The sequence below is a fragment of the Phallusia mammillata genome, chromosome 6 (assembly GCF_965637545.1).
Source record: "Phallusia mammillata chromosome 6, kaPhaMamm4.hap1.1, whole genome shotgun sequence".
Classification (NCBI taxonomy): domain Eukaryota; kingdom Metazoa; phylum Chordata; class Ascidiacea; order Phlebobranchia; family Ascidiidae; genus Phallusia; species Phallusia mammillata.
The window spans coordinates 9,466,632-9,484,995 of NC_137257.1; the positions used below are offsets into that span (position 1 = coordinate 9,466,632).

Below are 18,364 nucleotides of genomic sequence, written 5' to 3' on the forward strand. Positions count from 1 at the left end.
AGCCAGAACCCGAAAGCATAAGCCCAGGCCGAACCCGAATAGTGTTAAAAAAGCCCGTTTAAGCCTGAAAGTTTGATTAACAGGTCTATAATGAAGAAGACACACATAATGGAAAATAACAGACAATGGCCCAAACAAGATGCTTTAGGGCTGTTGGGCATAACGTTATATTCAACTAGCTTGATAATTGATATTTTAAAAGTTTACTGAACAGAATGTAAAGTCAGGTCCGAATCAAGCCCGTTTGTTAAACAAAGCCCGAACCCGACCCGAAAAGCCCGGCCCGACTTACAACTCTGAACTACACTAAACATTTCACTAAGCTCAGATAAAATGTTGCTGCTCGACTTAATAAACAACACAAATGCTAATTAAGTCCTATCAAATCTGTAAACAAAATATTCATGACAGCTTCCTCTAATTGCAGGTAGCAATTTATAACACACATTTTTTATTGCTTATTCTGTGCTCAATACTTTATCGTTGTTTTCGCAGTTGGCTTTACAGTTCCCTGGGTCTAATCATGAACTTCCGTAAAGTTACAGAAATTTGTAGGCAAAGCAGACAACAATCAACATATTGAATCTGCGGATGTTATAGCTGGTTGCTGGAAAATTACACAAGCACACGCAACACAGCACTTGCCATGAAATAAAGCTTGCAAATTTCGTTTCATGCATAAACAACTGATCACAAATAAACATAACTTATAAAACAATATTAAAGCGTAAATGGCAGTTTTTAAATTTTATTGTATTTTTTGTTTTACTTGGTTATGTGAGGCAAGCAAAGCATTGTACAACAGCTCATAAACTTGGCAGTACAACATATGAAACAATACCAACTGCACATAAAAAAAACAAGCATACTGCATCGAAAATTGTAGCGTTTGTAGACTGCTGTATGCGATTTGGTTATTAGATTTAGAGATTTAAAGAAACGTGGTTCGTGAGGAAAATTTGTTCAGAATAAGTCACAACTACAGATATCTATTCTTGCTGGAGAGAATCGACTTCTTATTCATGCTTCTGACGTTTGGTGATGGTTATTTCAGCACAGCCCATACCACAAACAGGTGGTCCTGGCTTGTTTACGATCAGTTTGGCTTGGTCATTGGTTTTGTTCGTGATTGCTGGTCAATCCTGCTCAGTTATTGCGAATAATAGTCAGGTTTACTGTACATCGAGTTTTGTGCTTTGTAAGACTTTGTCAAAAGAACGTTGCAGTATTATTATTACAATTGTTTGTTGCACGTAAAAACTTAATTACAGCATTGCTTGATACTCATTTTGGTAAAAACATTTTAAAAAAGCGGTTGGTCAGATGTGTAGGGACAGCTCTATATGGCAATGTAGTTGGGAATTTTTTCAGGGAGTAAATAGGTGTATGGGCGCGAGATTCCTGCATTTCTCTGTTGTATTTTTTTGCCAAACACCTCTAGGTCCTCTTTAAAGATGCGTTGCAAGTTTAGGATCGAATCTTCGACATACAAGCGTTCGGGAAAGTTGCCGATATACACCTGGAAAAGAAAACGCAGCAAGATGAAAAAAATCTCCGGAGATTTTAAGGGGTCCTGAATAAACGACTGATGTTTTAGAAAGTAGACTATTTTTTATTAAAGTTTGATAAAGAAAGGTGTTTAAAATTATGCTTTGTGAAGGTTTATCTGATACTTTTCTACTGCTATTGAAACTGCCTGTTTTATTTGTCGTGATGCAATTGTTCTTACCTCGTTGGGTGCGTACGACGACAACACATAGCTGAACACGATGTAAGCTTGACTCATTTTCATGTCTGGCAACGAATCAATAATTCTTTGCTTTGAACCCTACGTCAAAAATTACAAAGACTTGTAAAATTGCAATTTAATAATAATGGTTAAAATGTGATTTATCCACGTCCTACACTATTGTAAGACAGTTAACAAAACCAGTAGCCTTTCGTCTGTTTTTGTTAATGATCCGCTAAGCCTAAGAAGATCAAAAGATGGAGCAATCAGAGGACATTTGCAAGGTTGTAGATTTGAATTTTGTTCATGTCTTTCTAAAGTAGTAAACTTAAGCGTTATTCTTACAGACCCATGAAATTAAATCCAAAGCCACATTAGTTTTGCCTGCTCATCTAAATCACAAAAAAACAATTAATCTTTTTTCAGAGGCAAAATCGAGCACTTGCACTCCCCTTAACAAAATCAAGCGCAATTCAAATATCGGAAGGGAAAACATAATCAACAACAGAAAAATACAAACTGAAATATAAGCATAGAAATGGCTTGCTGACTAAATGTGGGATTTCTGACAAAATTAAGGTCAAATATTAATGTTGTAGCGACCCCTGTTGCTTATTTATTTCTTACGAAGCGTGACGTTTGCCTTTTTCCTATTGTGCGTGTGTTTTGCCTTTTTCGTTTGGTCCGCACGTTTGCTATGCGTTTGGTTTGACGCGTCATTCTATTATTTGCGATTGAAATAAACGGACGCTACAATGTAATAATTTTTTTGACGGTTTGGTGCAGGTAGTCTATTTTTTAACTTACTTCTCCCCTCTTGTGTGCTGGTAATCTCATACCACCCGGTGAGCTCGGAATAAACTTGTACGTTTCAAATTGACCGAAGTTGACAGCTGCATGCTGTGCTGTACTCGTGAAAATAATCACCGTGCAAATTTCGATCTGAAAAAATACAGCACAATTTTGATAAGTATTCCTAATTTTTCTTTGATTTAAAACCTGCATGCCAACGTTCAATTTTGCTGTTTTTTTTTTTTCCAGTCCAATACAAATTTCTGTGACAAGGGCACCCTCGGTATTAGGCGCGATAACAGGCGGCACTCACTCAAGACAAGTTATCCTTTATGCTGTCTTCAGAAACATTGTTAGTACACAAATATATCCTAAAGCTGTGCTCTGCAGCCAGAGTGCTGCGTGACTTTGCTACACTGGTTGACTCCATCAAAACACTCCCAAATAATTAATACTAAAAGCGCAATATACACAGAAGGTTTTTTTTTAACCTACGAGGTAAATTTGATTTACTTTTGTCAATTTTTTTGTTTAAATGGACATAACTTATCAGTTTTTGATGTTAGAAATCCTGTGCATCACCCCGACATACGCAATATGTCGCCCACCCTATATATAACAGGCGTAACGCGTGGCATTAAAACAATTCTTTAACGAGTCGTACCGCGAGACACAAAAACAACGATACTATATCTTTTATTAACGAAACTGCGCTATTTTTACAATATTATCGTTAAAACAACAAAAATTATACGGAATAAATGTTGAAAGATTCAAATTCATACATATAAAAGTCAAATATTTACCAATTGTTCGCGCGTATCTAAATGCTCAGGAATTCCTCTGGTGTTATTGTCAAACCATCCAAATCCTTCGTTAGCGAGATCCGAAATCCAGTCTTGCAGCTCACTGTCTTCCACAATGTCCTAAAAACAGTTCTTGGTTTATTCAATTTGCTTTAAAATCTGCAACCCTCGGACCTTAGCAAAACAGTACATTAGCAAGCTCTTCCACCAACAGCCGCATAGGTTGTCATTTTACCGTAACATGAGTTAAAAACAGTAAAAGGTCAGTTAAGTCATTTTTGTTACTTGGTTGCTTGTATAAAACTGTTTGAGTATTCCGGCAACAAAAGATTCCATAATACTCCACAGTTCCAATGCATCATCCCGATAATAGTACTCGGGTAAGATTTTCGCATCATCCAAACCTAAAACGTTTTAAAGTATTCTAAAACCATGTCTATTGGCATGCAAATGTGAGTGGTTTAAATGTCATTGTAATTTTTTATTGGGTACATCTAATTGCAAAAAAGCATTGAAATACAGGAATGGAAATCTCACTTACCAAGCTTTTTTACCAGTTTGGGGATGCAAAGATCGTCAAAGTGGAAAGTAGCGTAAACTTTCTTTGCAGTTTCCGAGGCAGCTGTAAAATATATAGGCGCAATGTTTAAAACATAGATTACGTTTCCAAGCAAATCATCTCACAAAAGAAGTAAACCGAAATCGACAACGGTTACTAAATAGTACTACGTGAGACACAAGACACAAGAACGTGAGATTTAGCATTGGATTTTAACAGTTTAGTTGTAGTTTTTCCACAAAGGTCTGTCGGAGCAGTTGATTTGTCACGGCGCCGTCGGCTTGCTAGCATTTAATGTTTTCCCGAGAGTTTGTACCGTTACGTACTATTGTAATAAACTTTGCAGTATAAACTCTACCAAAACAAGCAACCGAAATCAGATTCAACAAATGCTAAACTCAAACATTGTTAGCAAAAACAAAATCAAGGACACTTATATCAAACCTATTTAAATTTTGAGTCACTTCATACACTTTGTCCAGTTACTTACATATCGCCAGTGCCTTATTTGCCGCCCCATCTGGAGCAATAAGAACCTTCCTCGCATCCGTGTTAATTGCAGCCACGTTGCGAAGATGAGTCCTAAGCAGTTTGTAGATCGGATGACAGCGCGGTAAGTCCCGGAACACTGTGATCGCTACAGTTTCCATAACACCATGTGTGTACAAGAAATGATAGACCCACTGCACAGCAATGAAATCGTTTTTGAAGTAAATTATCGGTGCACTTTTAGGAGTCGTATGAAAAAGATATTAATGTTATGTAACAAATTTACCAAAAAGTATCCTGTTTTATCATTTATAACCTTAAAATTTTTTTAGGATGATTTTACTGTCAGATGTCTAGAGTAGTGGTTAAGAATCACTGGATTGTGTTTTACCACTTACATCATAAAGTTAATCAAAAAACCTTGAATGTATTGGTACAGCCAATTGTTTCAAAAACCCACCCATTTTAGTGGGGTCAATGGGATAAATTTGAAACTACAATAACCCAATTAACAGTCCCGTATAATTTTTTGTTCTAAATCGCCTTTTTTTCAAATTTTAACCACTAGAGGTGGTTTGTTACTGATTCTGACGTCAGGGAAGAAAAAGTAAAAATGCGACGTTTAGGGAAGGGATCCAAACTTTTTTTGCCCTCAAAACGGTTTACCTGATGTGAGTTCTCAACAGCACATCGAAAGTACATCTTGGCTAGCATCCAATCATCTTTATTGTCAGCAGCAGTAAAAAGGTAATCTCTATCTCCAGGGACAAGCTGGATTGCGATCGGTACAAACTTCTTGTCCGAATTTACATAGAACATACAGATGGCATCTGCACATTCAATGTTTGCCCCAGCTGGTGTTTTGTTTCGTGATACGCCAGAGAGCATAGCGTGCATGTCGCTGATAAAAATCCTTCCCGCCTTTAAAGTTAAAAATATTTGTTTACACTGGTTCCTAAGCTAAGGGTGCGCAAACCGCTCGTGGCACGTGGGTTGCTTTATGCTATATTCAAGATTGAGAACGAAGAGATGTAGTAATTATAATGAAGTACAGTAAGCCGGTTGTTTTGGATTAATGCCAGAGGTTTGAAGTTTTTGGCCAATCTTAACGCTTGCTGCAGCTAAACTTATTTTCTGTGTAACGATCAATCGACACGTCCTACATTAGAAGGTCATGTTATGACAAGGTGAAACCAGAGTTGTAAGTCGAGCCGGGCTTTTCAGGCTGGGTTGGGGCTTAGATTTTTTTTAAAAACGGGCTTGACTTTACACTTTGTGCCAGTATTTTAAGAAAAAATTAACTAGGTAAGTAGCCAGTAGCTGGACCTAGCGTAATGTCGAACATCCCTAAAACACCTTGTTCGGGAGCAATTGTCTATTATGTTTGTTGTCTTGGTCTATTCTGAGGCTTGAAGTATGGGCTTGTCAACCAAAATTTCGGGCATAAACGCAACGGATTTAGGCTTCTCAAACACGATTTGGGTTCGGGCCGGGTTTCGGGCCTGTACTTTCGGACCGGGCTTGGGCTCCAATTTCAGGCCTGTTTGAAATTCTGGGCGAAACGAGACCTATATATAATGTTAATGTTGTGATCACTTATGCTTTGTTTGTCTTTACAAAATAAGAGGCTAATTGCATAATTTGTACCTGCATTTCGTCTTCAAGTGTTTTCCCGTCACTGATAAAGGTCGCTACGTCATCATTGGTGACGTCAAACTTGTCAGGCAAAGAAGAGCAGCGGGAGAAGCATAGGGGGGCTATCCCGTTCATTGTATAGTAACCCAACCATTCGTCTGTATCCCAACTATACACAAAAGTAGTTTTACTTGTTGTAAAGTGGCCTTATAAGTTAAAAAAACCCAAATGCACAAGTTTCCACAGATTACATATTTTGCCAACGGTTTTCGAATAGCCAGTTCCATATTTAAACAGAGCAGGGAATCACAACCCTTTCGATAATATGGGTCGTAAAATTTGTCACCAGCGGTTTAAAGCCAATTATCTAGCAAAGGTTTACTGACACCAATACATGTATTTTCATACAGAAGCTCACGGAAGCAGAAATTGGTCTTCCTGAGAGCATAGGACCGTCCATATGACCGCGGGTCGTGCACCCCTAAAACAGGGTTTGGTCAACGAAGTTAGAGAATAGCGAGCCACTTACCCCTCCAACAAGTTTCTTGCATCTTCTTCCTCCAGACGTTTGTAGAGCTTGTGATAATCATCAATGTCGTTTAGTTTGTTAAACAGCTCTAAAAATAGATTGAATCATAACAAAGTTAGTAAGCAAATGCTTGTTGAGTTTTTCTCGTATATAGGTGGCGCAAAGAGCTGAATTATTTATTTAGCAGATTAAGACTCAGGAACTTGGCTGAACGGTCTGGCTCGCCTGACCCATATACAGACATAAAACCATGATCGGCATTCGTCCCCGGGAGTGTCCTGGGTTCGAACCCCGTGAAAAAAAAAGACTAATGCAAAAGAATAGCTTTGCAGAGAAATAAGAAAATGCGAGGTTGAGTTGTCTTCTTCATCTTAAACTACAAGTTGTTCTTGTGGTAGACCATGTCTAAAAATGTTAATCATCACAGGTATAGTTCACGTATGTCCAAACACCAGACGACACATACTTAACTTTTACTCAAGATGTGCGCTTAAAAAGTTAATGTTTCGCAAACTCACTTCAAACGCACTTCAAAGCACTTACGTCCGACAGTTTGAAGCAAAGCATTGGTTTTCGCTTCGAAACGTATATCATTGCGCGCGCTGTTGCGTATTTCATCGGTCATAAAAATCTTTGGGAGTTCCTCGAGTGATGATGCAGACAGAAATCGCGGTAAACTGTAACCAAGTTGTTTTGGAGTACTGCGAGCTGCCCAGTTAAAACGTACACGGGATTCATCGATCTCGTTTTTACGACTGTTCGTCAAATACATGTTGTTGACTTTCTGAGGCAGGGTGGCTGCAAAAAACAAAGATTTTTTTGGGTGTCTTCATGCCTCTCATATATTGGTTGTTGGGGGAATTTTAAGACTAATAAGCTATGTGCGTACTGCACTTGAAATGAAATCCTATGCTACGGTTTTAATGCTACGAAATGTTACGGTTTTAATGCTTGGGGGTTATCATAACTGAATAAATAACATTAAACCATGCAGCGTTTACCCTTTCAATGACCTTTAAGGAAAAACATTCGATGACTTCATAAAATATTAAGAACTTTGATGTTGTGGCATTAAAATTGCATACAAATGATATCTATAGTTCCAGTTTTGGCCCAGACATGCAGGTGTAACAAAAACTCAAATTTAAATAATGGCAATGGTTTATAGTCCGTGTTCTTATTACTTCACCCCACAAATTAAAAACGTTATTTTGTTTTCAAGTGACAAGAAGACGTTCCGATTTTTTTGTTTCGCTTTTCTGGTAAGGCACGATTTTGTACATAAATCATAAAATGACCACAGGGATGCTGTTAGGCTTATTAATGATTCCAGTTTCCGTCTTCTGAAAATTAATTTTAAATAAACAATGTCTTGACGTCTAATATGGCAGCTACTGCGAAGAAACTTTTACCACGTTAAACAATAATCCGTACGCCGAAACAATGATGATTAATCAAAGCTGTTCTGCCAAAGTAAACAACATTGACATGTAAGTATGCCGAATCGCCAGAGGGAAAAAAACTATAATTTTGCGTACGGCATGAAAGGCAGGTCAAGCGAAAAATACCTTGTGCTCTGCCCACTTCGATTTTTTCATCAATCCAATCGTACACGGGATACAAAGCTTCTTCTCCGTTTACCTTCACAACGATCCAGTCGCAAATCCATTCGTCGGTTCCTCCCCAGTGCTTAAGCGCTGTGAAATTAAGCAAGTATCAGACGAATGAACAAATATGCCATAATCATTAATTGATTTTGCCAGATCGTTGATATGCATGTGAAAAAACACGTCGTCGAATATTCTTTAATTGTGGTTAATCCCTAAGGCAATGGTTGCCTACCTTTTTCGACGAATTCCTCCCTACTATACTACATAGTAGATGCTAAACAGAATGAGACAATTTACAAGTACAAAATAACTTCTAATTTTTGCGTTTAATGCTAATTGAGTAGAAGACACAATTGGTGTCAAATGGGATCATGCAGCATACTTCGCACTTCGCAGTATAAATATTAGGTAATAAATGCAACACGGTTGAGGTAGAAAGAATCTTACTGATTTTGACAAGAATTGGAAGACCAACATCATCAGCAACCAAATCAAACTTGTCATGTTGTCCCCTTTCGAAGTCGTCTTTTAGTAAATTATCCAATTTATGTCGTCCCGTCGTACTCCCATCTTCGCCTACTAACTCAATGTACACTGTAGAATCTGTTCCAGCCTCTGCGTATCCATCGCATGTCTACAGATAGATGTAAAGTCTAAGTATTTTGTATTTTTGTTTGAGCATTGTTTTTTACGCTTTTCTAAGTCGGAATATACATATGGTATTTTACTGTAAAAAAATATTCCCGGCACCTTTTTCAAATTTCAGTAAAAATGACGTATTCCCCGGGACTTTTTTAAATTGTATCCATACAAAATATAACACAATTCCGGCAACGTAGGCAGGTTGCATTCTTGTGTCAAATTGCCACACACGTGATGATTGATTAACACCGGCAATTAAAATTCACCGTTGCGCTATACCACCAACACGAATCAGTTTGACCATAGCAAAACGGACTCTTGTAACACCACCAATGCACATCAGCTTATAATTGTGCAATATGTATAAAAGGAGCTGGAATATCACTTGATTGTGGTCGGTACAGAAAGGCACTTAGAGGTTTTGGCGTACTTTTTTGCGCACAAATCGCAAATCAATACAACTTAAGTACTTAAGAAGTGTTCAAACAATTAAAATGATTAAAATTTACATGCAATCGATTACATTAAAATGTATGGATTGTTTTGTTTCAAACTTTTAAAGGTATCTCTGTATATTTCCACACAGGTAACCTCTGATAGCAGCGTTTAATGTCATAGATGCTGCTGTAATTTTAAATAGGATAGGTGAAAACAAAACATATAAAGGATTTTAAGTTTCTACACAGAGCTTTATTATATAGGTCCACTGACTTAATGCATCCATAAAACGAATCCGTTTGTACAGAAAGATTGAGAACCACTGGTCAAATTTGAGGTAATAATTTTTTGTTTTTCAAAACTTACCCTAATTTCAATAGAGTAGGTCGTTTGGTGTTTTTCTGGCTCAGTCGTATAATAACCGAAAAGTTTCGAAAATAATCCTCCCATATTTATGTCAATGATTCAGTCAAACGTTACCTCAACTAATTTTCCCTGTGAAAACGACAAAAGCAGTTGAACGATATAGTTTGGGTGGTTAAGTAGCACATAGACGAAGACAGATCTACACGAACAAAGCCGTAGCATGAAAAATCTGCTAACCCCATAACTCACGTCAGCCCCAAATTTAGCTAATTTTCGATAGGTGGCTCAAAGTGAACAAATCCCTCTTAAAATCGGTATATCTCAAAATATGCTAACAGTTAGGACTTTGGGGTTAGGTATTACATCAATAATTGATAAAACTGACTGTAAAATTTAGTTCCTAATAAAAAAAATCTCAAAAACCTTCTTTCCAATTAATCCTATCCCTATTTAGCCGCTAAATAAATGATTCAGCTCCTGCGCCACCTATTGATAATTAGCTAAATGTGCGCCTGACGTGAGTTGTGGTTATAGTAGCTCTACCGTATAGCGAATATTAAGCGGAACGTATGACAATACTTCCGATTGCATGCCGGCAATAAGATCCTAATTTAAATATTACATTAGACACATGATGTTGTATGCATGTGTTATATATAGGTGTGTACGCTCGCTAAGCGGTAGATAGTGACGGTATTTTGTCCTGTGCGTGTTCTAACTGGTTTCCTATTTCCGGCCATGAAAGGATGTTACAAGCTTATCAAGACAAATTGCCATGTTAAGTCTTATTAACAATGAGGCAAAACGTTTACCTCCAGTTTCAAGGCGATAGACTATCACAAAATTAAATACCTTTTTTCTGCATTTTGTAACTCATAAACGAAGCCTTTTTACCCTTAAACGTATATGCCATGTTTTAAGTGTCTTTTAGTTTTGTCTACATACCATGAGATATCCTACGGATCATTGGTTTTGCAAACCTTGCGATTCACAGGGGGAAAATATTTCACGGCTCACGTAATTACATTGTTTGCAATAAACGCAAAGGATTGGAGTAGTTTGATAGTCCCACAAAATCAGAAATATATACTATTTGATAAACAAATTATAATACCAATGATCCTTTTTCTTGCTTTAGATATAAGTAAGTCAAAAGTCTACAAAAATGTGAAGCACAAAATATCTGCCGCAATAGTTTGCACAACTATTTCGAAAAAAACGTTTACGCAACAGCGTGAACCAATGTGGGAAAAGGCACGACTTTTGACTTCCAGTAGTTACCTAAATCATGAGAACACACAAAGCACAGCAAAGTAATACCGCTAAAATGCTATTTGAACCACGGGAAAAACTGATGTAAAAGTTAATTTCTCGTTCCAGCTGCGAACTAAAGGGTACCTGTTGATACTTAAATTTTCCTGCCACCAGTTTTCGGTTCGGCTAGTGTAATTGCATTGAAAAATTAAACATTTCAATCACTGCCCAAAACGTTTCTAAACAAACCGTATAATTTGTTGTCGTCTTTACGAATGGTCCGAGGCGCAACACTAAATGATTAATTGACAACAAACAAATATTTCCTGTCACTAAAGCTGATTTTTTTTATGGGCCACTCTTTATCATGAAAGGTAATTGGAATTAAGAGAAGAAATAGACAGGGCGGTTATATACTTATCTGACAGATAAACACACATTTTTAAAAGTTTAAATAAAAAAAATGGTTTCACAATCAAAAAACACTTTTTAAAGCCATAAAGAGCCTCAACAACCCCAAGTTCTGGCAACAGGGGTTGTGACATTTTTGGGACACCTGTCACGTTTGGGACAGGTGTCACGGACACCCGTTGTATGTCACCAAATCAGGGACAGGCTGTCACTAAAGTGGCTGCGGATTTGGGTGTCCCTAATTTTGGGTGTCCCTGATTTTGAGTGTCACCAAGAATAAATAGCAAGACATAAGCGTGTAGGCGTAATTGCTTACTTGCAAGATATTTCTTGACTTTTGTAAATATTATTAGTGTTTAGGAACCGGCAGTTAGTATTGACATTTGTAACTATTACTGTTTAAGAAACAGCAGTAGAACAATGTCCAATGAAATAACGAGAATCACAACCAAAAGTCGATTAATTATATCTCCAAAAATGCTTACGGTTAGGGCTATTAGGGTCGGGGTAAGGTATTAGCACTTAAAATTCAATAAAACTAACCCAAAAAATTAGTTACTAATGTAAAAATTTGAAAAACTTATTTCCCAACCCAACCCATTTATAGCCGCTAAATAAAAAATTCAAATTCAGCACCTTGTGAAAGCGTGGTGGTGTTAGTCGCTCTACCCAAAATCAGGGACACCTGTCACACATCAGGGACACCCTGTCACAAATCAGGGACACCTGTCACAAATCAGGGACACCTGTCACAAATCAGGGACACCCTGTCACAAATCTGGGACAGCCTGTCACTGACAGGCTGCGAGTGACACCCTGTCACTAAATTGTTACAGCCCCGTCTCAGTTCTGGTCCTGGTGCAGCTAGTGCAAGAACAGCCATCGCTGCGCCAAAGTGCATGGTATGTGGTAACCGATCGCTTAGCCTGCGTTACGTGATGCATAAAGCCGCAGAACTTCAATTATTTAGGAATTTACTTTCGTCACAGCGAACAGGATTTTATATTCAGGTACCAAAGAATACATGGTTCATCTTAATACCATTTTTGTCTTAAAGCTGCACAACACACTTATACATAAAGCTGCACAACACACTTATGTTGTTTAAACAATGTAAACAGAGGTGTTTAAATGTTCTTGTATAGTCGAGTTACGCATGATTTGTCATGCATTTCGCTAATTATGTTTTGCCTCTAAACATCAGTGCTAACTGCTAACCTCTGAGTTTCAGTTGACTACTTAACGCTTGCATGACTGCCATTCTTAAAAAGAATTTGTTTTACTGCCTTGGCGTTTCAGCAGATGCATTTTGCGGAAAAACTGCATTGAAACAAATGCAATTTTACAGTGCAAAAACGTTTTGTCCTGAGTCAATTTCATTTCAATTTCAGCAGTTCCAGTCCACCAATCGTCATTTTAACTTGTTTTTCGAATAGTCTGAACGCAGTCAAGCGCGAAATACTTGCGATAAACGGTTGGTTATACCCATTTCAACTTGAATTCTGTAAACTTAACGGTCACTGATTTTCCAAGAAACAAATAAACATCAAACTTTAACATCCAATCAATAACACTTAGGTAAGACTAGACTATGCACCATTGCTAAGTTTTAAATCTTCACTAATGAGAATCGTCCTTTCAGTATCAGAACATGATACATATACTACTTGTTTACATTTTGATATGTTGTTTTCAATACGACATCTGTCCATACCGCTTTGAATATACATGCAGCACACAACCCAGCACAAGACATGCCATCATGCATTCGTCATACCCTGTTCAGGGTAACTACAGCATCAATAGATAGCAATCAGCCACTGGTGCAACGGGATAAGCACTCCTTTTTCCGGGTTATTGTATATAGGCTTCACTATCCATCAGTACAGGCGAAGGAAACTTTAAACGCAGCCTTAAAATCTGTGTTATAGCTGGTCTGCCGTGCTAGTGGGGACACAGGTTGCTAAAAGGCCTTTAACCGGTAAAAAATATGGCCCTACATCTTTCAAGTAAAACGGTACATACAAGAATTTGATCATCTACCACGAACTCAAGCGTTTGCCTTGGCCACCGAAGTCCTTTCTTCCACGTAGGCCAAAAATTTAACGCTAATGAAAACCTGTGGTCGAACCAAGACAACAACCAAAATGAACTTTAACACTAGGGCCAAACATGAAGACAAACTTTTCGACCTAGCTACTTGCCAGGCGCCTAAATGTCGTGCGGTAAAAAAACGCTTGGTATCTTATGAACACCAATGCTCGTAGTAATCACTAATACAGAGTTTCTCTCTAGGGGTGGTTGTCTCAAACGTTTGAAAGTCCTGTGCATATAGCAGTTGTGTTGTTATGCTGCAAAGTTAACAAACAACTTTAATGAAAGAGTGGGGTCATAAGGGGTCTGCTTTGTGGTAGACTATACGTTGACGTCAACATTGCCCTCGCAATGCATTACGTTGGGTTAAACAATTTCAGCGTTGTGTAGACTACAAGACTTTAGCTATACTTCCCAAAGTGAACGACATTGCCCGCCTAATACGTCATCAGGTAAAAGACGTAACCAGTCTCTGGCTATGTTCGTTTTTTTACATCGGTAAATGATAAGGCTACAGCATTTTAGTTCATACTGTTTGGATGTGCGGTATAAAGTCACAGGCGAATTAAGGGTCAAGCGTATTTTGATTTACATATGGTAACCAGTGGTGGGATTCAGCCGGTTCGCACCGGTTATACAACCATCTCACGAATTAAATGTTCTGGTTAGCATTACTGGTTACTGTCAATGGACTTTTTGTAACTGAAACGGCTAAAAAATATGACTTTTGTGAAAGAACTGGCTGACAAAAAATTTAAACCCACCACTGATGGTAGCCCTATAAAAAAGATGTTTGTAGAATTAAGGGCGCGTCGTATTTGGGCAGTCAGGTACCACAGTGCAAATTCTAGCAGCAATACACACGTTCGTATCAGTTGATTCAAATGGAATGGCAGGTGAATAAACCATCAATAGAATTTAAATGCCTTCATCCAGTGTAGTACAAGAAGGCTACATAACTAGGAAGCAACCTTATACCTACTATTATTCTACCTTTCTTAACACAAAACCGGTTCAGCTCGTTGCTCTGGTGATCAATTTCTCGGGATTTAGGCTATTAGGTTGTCACCGGCTCAAATCTGACTGAAGACAATGCCAATTGTTAATTGATAATGGGCACACTCCAAAGCCTGACATGAGACAATGGATTTAGATCGGTAACAATTATTTGACAAATATTTACACCAACAGGTTGGAATTCGGGGCCTGTGCCGGTCAGGACAAGTTGGAATTAATCTTCCTCCAAAAGTAGGACCTCTGCATGCATTATTGGTGCAATATTTTCAAACAGTGCAATATTTTCAAACAGTGCAATATTGAGCAAAGTAATCGATAAACAAATTGGCTGTAGGACTTTTCAACTGTCATGTGACTGTGAAACTTTTCAACTGTCATGTAAATCCATGGTAAGATGATCGCACATGATTTAATTGATGCTTGTTAGTTACGATTTCCCACTTATTGTGCCGAATCTTGAAACGTATTGTTGATGACAAAATTATAGGTTATAGCAGGGGTGTGCAACCTGCGGCCCGCGGGCCAAATGCGGCCCGTCGATTAAGGTTGTGCGGCCCGCGGAGACTCACAAAATTTCTAATATACTGGCAAACGAATCCAATTATTCTACATTTTTGAGCATACTAATGCGCCCGGTGCTATTTTTCTGCGATCTTGCAATAGGTGGCTAGAATCAAATGCTACTTATACTTGTAGTTAAGTATATTTGGTAAGCAACAAAGTAAAATCACCCTGTGTTATAGAAAGGTGCGGCCCGCGATCGAATCTTGGCAATTGTATTTGGCCCCACAGTGACAAAGGTTGCACACCCCTGGGTTATAGCAACGAGATTTCGTACGCCCGGCTTTTAAGTGCATGCCAATTAGCTTACATACATATTTCTGAGAGGATAAAAAGTGTATTGGTCGAGAGAACTTCTTAATTGTTTGCATTTAACAATTACAAAGCAAAGGTTACATGTATATTTACTGTCATTTCGAAATCCATTTAGATTTAACTATTCAACCCCGTAAATTGCTAATGGTATCAAACTAAATCCTCCAGTTGTAAGTACTTTCCTTTGGTTACCATTTATCTACATCAACAGTTCCGTGTGTATATTATAAAGTGCCAAAAACCACTCGCAATTTTTTTGTCAAATAGGCTAGGCTTACAGCATTTTGCTGGGGTAGCCTACGTTCAATTTTGAATATTGCCGTTTCGCAAGCACTTTTCAATGTTTGCGTGTGTTCTAAATTCAGTAGCAATGAAGACGAGAGTAATTGGCCTGAATACGACGTTCTGTGATGCAAGATTTTAACGAAGAACCCTATTTTTTCGGTGTGTATAACGACCAACGGATTTATCCTACTACCTGTAGCACTGCTTGCTGTGTCCTGGATTATGACATGATGGTTGACGGGGTAAGCTTACCCGTTTACCAGGCGAAACTCGTGGAGATATTCCCACAATCGGCTCGTGCGATCGACTGTCACCAAAGCTGGCCGCTTTTACCAATGGCACGCAAGAAACAATACCCTTATATCCGGTGACACGGGCCCATGTTATCAAGGACTACAAATTGTCAGAAAGGTCACGGAATTGGAATGGTTAAACGTAGCTGGAGGTGCGAAGGGGCACTACAGATAGCACAGGTCGAATATTTGGTTTGTTTGTTTTATTAGAATTTCTCAAAGCCAGATGTCAAAGTTTGGAAAGCCAGTGAGAAGTGGATTTACAAACCGAGCTTGGTTCGTCTCCAGTGACGGCGTTTGGCATTGTATCTGTAAACAAGAAATAGTATTTAAATGTTAATATCGGCAATGAGTGCTCATCTAAATGTTGGGGTACGAATCAGACAAATTAGTCAAGTAATTGAGATGGGTTGAGTTTATTTCGCTTGATAAAGGCACACATAGCGACACAATTGCACTGAATACCAAGCCGGAAATAGCTGCGCAACGTTGAAAAGTTATGGGGCGCAAAACAGTGAAGAGCATAATTGGTGGTTAAACGGCTGACGCTACACCGTATTAAAAGGCGTTGTGTGACTGGGGCTCAAAATCACACGACATTTGCGCATTGTTGGTAACACAAATTGACTAGATATGCCTATATATATGAACTCAACCAGGTAATTTATAATATTTGCATTGTCACTTATCCAGACATCTGAGGTCATTGAACTTAGGAAACACATACGCTTCTTCTACTTTGCAGTAAATGAACCTAATTGTTAAAATGTGAGCAGTACTGTAACTTGCAACAAAAAATACAATAAGTTTGTACAAAACATAAAAAAAATGTTTCTAGTTTTGTTACAAATGCATTATTTAGATTTTTTGCAGTTTTAGGGTTAAGCAGTGCTTCCAAACTTTTTTGGCTTATGCATCAAAAATACACTTCAAACTTCCCACTGTAACCATGTGATAATTTTTATCGACACTTTTCATTAAAAAAATGTATCACACTTTCCGCTTAAGCTTATTGGCATTTGTTAAAGACAATGTGGATGCGAAAATAAAGCTGACATGTGTAATGTGACCCTTGAAAACTAAAGTTGAAAACTAAATGTGTTTTACACTGATTTAGAGCACAAATACAACAAACAAGTACCAGTGTACAATATTGACTCACCTAATTTTGTTGCCAGTCTTCATTCGGACCCATTGAGGAATCGGTCTGTTCTGATTCTGCTTTCTTGCAAGAATCCTTTTAATCCTGAAGGTCTTGTGAGCAGCCTGTAATGAAAATATTAACACAATGAGTCATACCTTGCAATATTTTTGTTTCGAAGTTCAAAATAATGAATCGCTTTTTGTTCAAAAAATAGTAATTACTGATTAGAAATTGTAAATTAGGGATAGTTGTTTTGGGTTGGTAATATCAGTCCGTTTCATTTTAATGAAAAGAACAGTTGCGTTTTATCTCAATGAAATGAATGTTGCCACTATTACGTCATTAAACCCAGTAAAAAAGAAATTTGTGTCTCTTCCACCGCTTCTGTTTTGGATTAAAATTTTAAACTTTAGTTGGTGTTTTCAATACGGGGTCTTTTACAACCGACTAGTTTTGTAACAATTGTTTCAATCAAAAATAAAAATCTGGTAGCTACGTATTATCCGAATGAATCGACCAAAATAAAATCATATTTGTCACTTTCAACCCTAAACCAGATAGGCTTAGCACTGTATTCTCAGGATATTTGCTAAAATTTACTAGGCAGCGACGAAAACGTCAATAACTAACACGATATTTACAACTTTTTACGCACCATCTTATCTCAGCCTGGGACTTCAGTCGAAAGACATGTTTAGTCTCACTGCAGCCGCAAGTGGATGTTGGTCACGCATCAATAAATCTAAGGGTGGCACAACGTTTTTCACTCTTGCTACACATTCTTGTATTGAATAACGTTAATAAAAATGTACACAATTATAAATTATTAGAATTTGGTAAGTTTATTGTTTTCACAAAAATATCGGCCAAGTATCAAAAGCATTTTACTATTTTTTTTAAATTACATTTTGTCAAAAAAGTATCCAAATAAACTATTTGGGGAGCGTTATCAGTGACTTGCGCTTCTTCTTGCAGAAACAAGGTTGAAAATATTCTTTGCTGTTACGGTATATTCGGGGATTCACCGAATGACGTACCCACTCATTGATACTTGACACTCGTTGGAATTGTGTACATTTTCGACCAATCGGTGCGCGTCTTGGAGGTCACGTGCTGGTTGCCCGGAAATTTTAAACGCGCTGTTCAAATTTAAATGGCCATCGAACTGAAACGTTCGCCCGTGAGCAAGAGCCTTTGAAAATTCGAGGACCACAAAAACATACAAAACGTCAAGGCTGCGAACATGATACAAGCTTGTGACAGATTAGAACACGGGCACAAGCACTACAATGCTTTGTTTTAGTGAAGAAGCAATGTATCATTTAAAAACTCTTCAAAATTCGTTTAATGTTTTGTTGCATGAGTTTAACTCTTTTACTGGCATGTTTGTGCTGA

The 18,364-nt window shown here is 37.9% G+C and overlaps 1 protein-coding gene across 1 annotated transcript; it reads right to left on the reverse strand.

Moving 5' to 3' along the window:
• Positions 1 to 731: 731 nt before the first annotated feature.
• On the reverse strand, positions 732 to 9,718 carry LOC145234107 (polyunsaturated fatty acid 5-lipoxygenase-like). The gene is made up of 14 exons (XM_080098882.1): positions 9,596 to 9,718; positions 8,597 to 8,783; positions 8,108 to 8,236; positions 7,083 to 7,337; positions 6,540 to 6,627; positions 6,023 to 6,179; positions 5,042 to 5,296; positions 4,377 to 4,569; positions 3,869 to 3,949; positions 3,613 to 3,731; positions 3,328 to 3,447; positions 2,537 to 2,671; positions 1,730 to 1,828; positions 732 to 1,519 (listed from the first exon to the last, which is right to left on the reverse strand). The coding sequence occupies exons 1-14, from the start codon at positions 9,677 to 9,679 to the stop codon at positions 1,340 to 1,342; spliced, it is 2,082 nt and encodes a 693-aa protein (XP_079955008.1). The 5' UTR covers positions 9,680 to 9,718; the 3' UTR covers positions 732 to 1,339.
• Between the last annotated feature and the right edge of the window lie 8,646 nt (positions 9,719 to 18,364).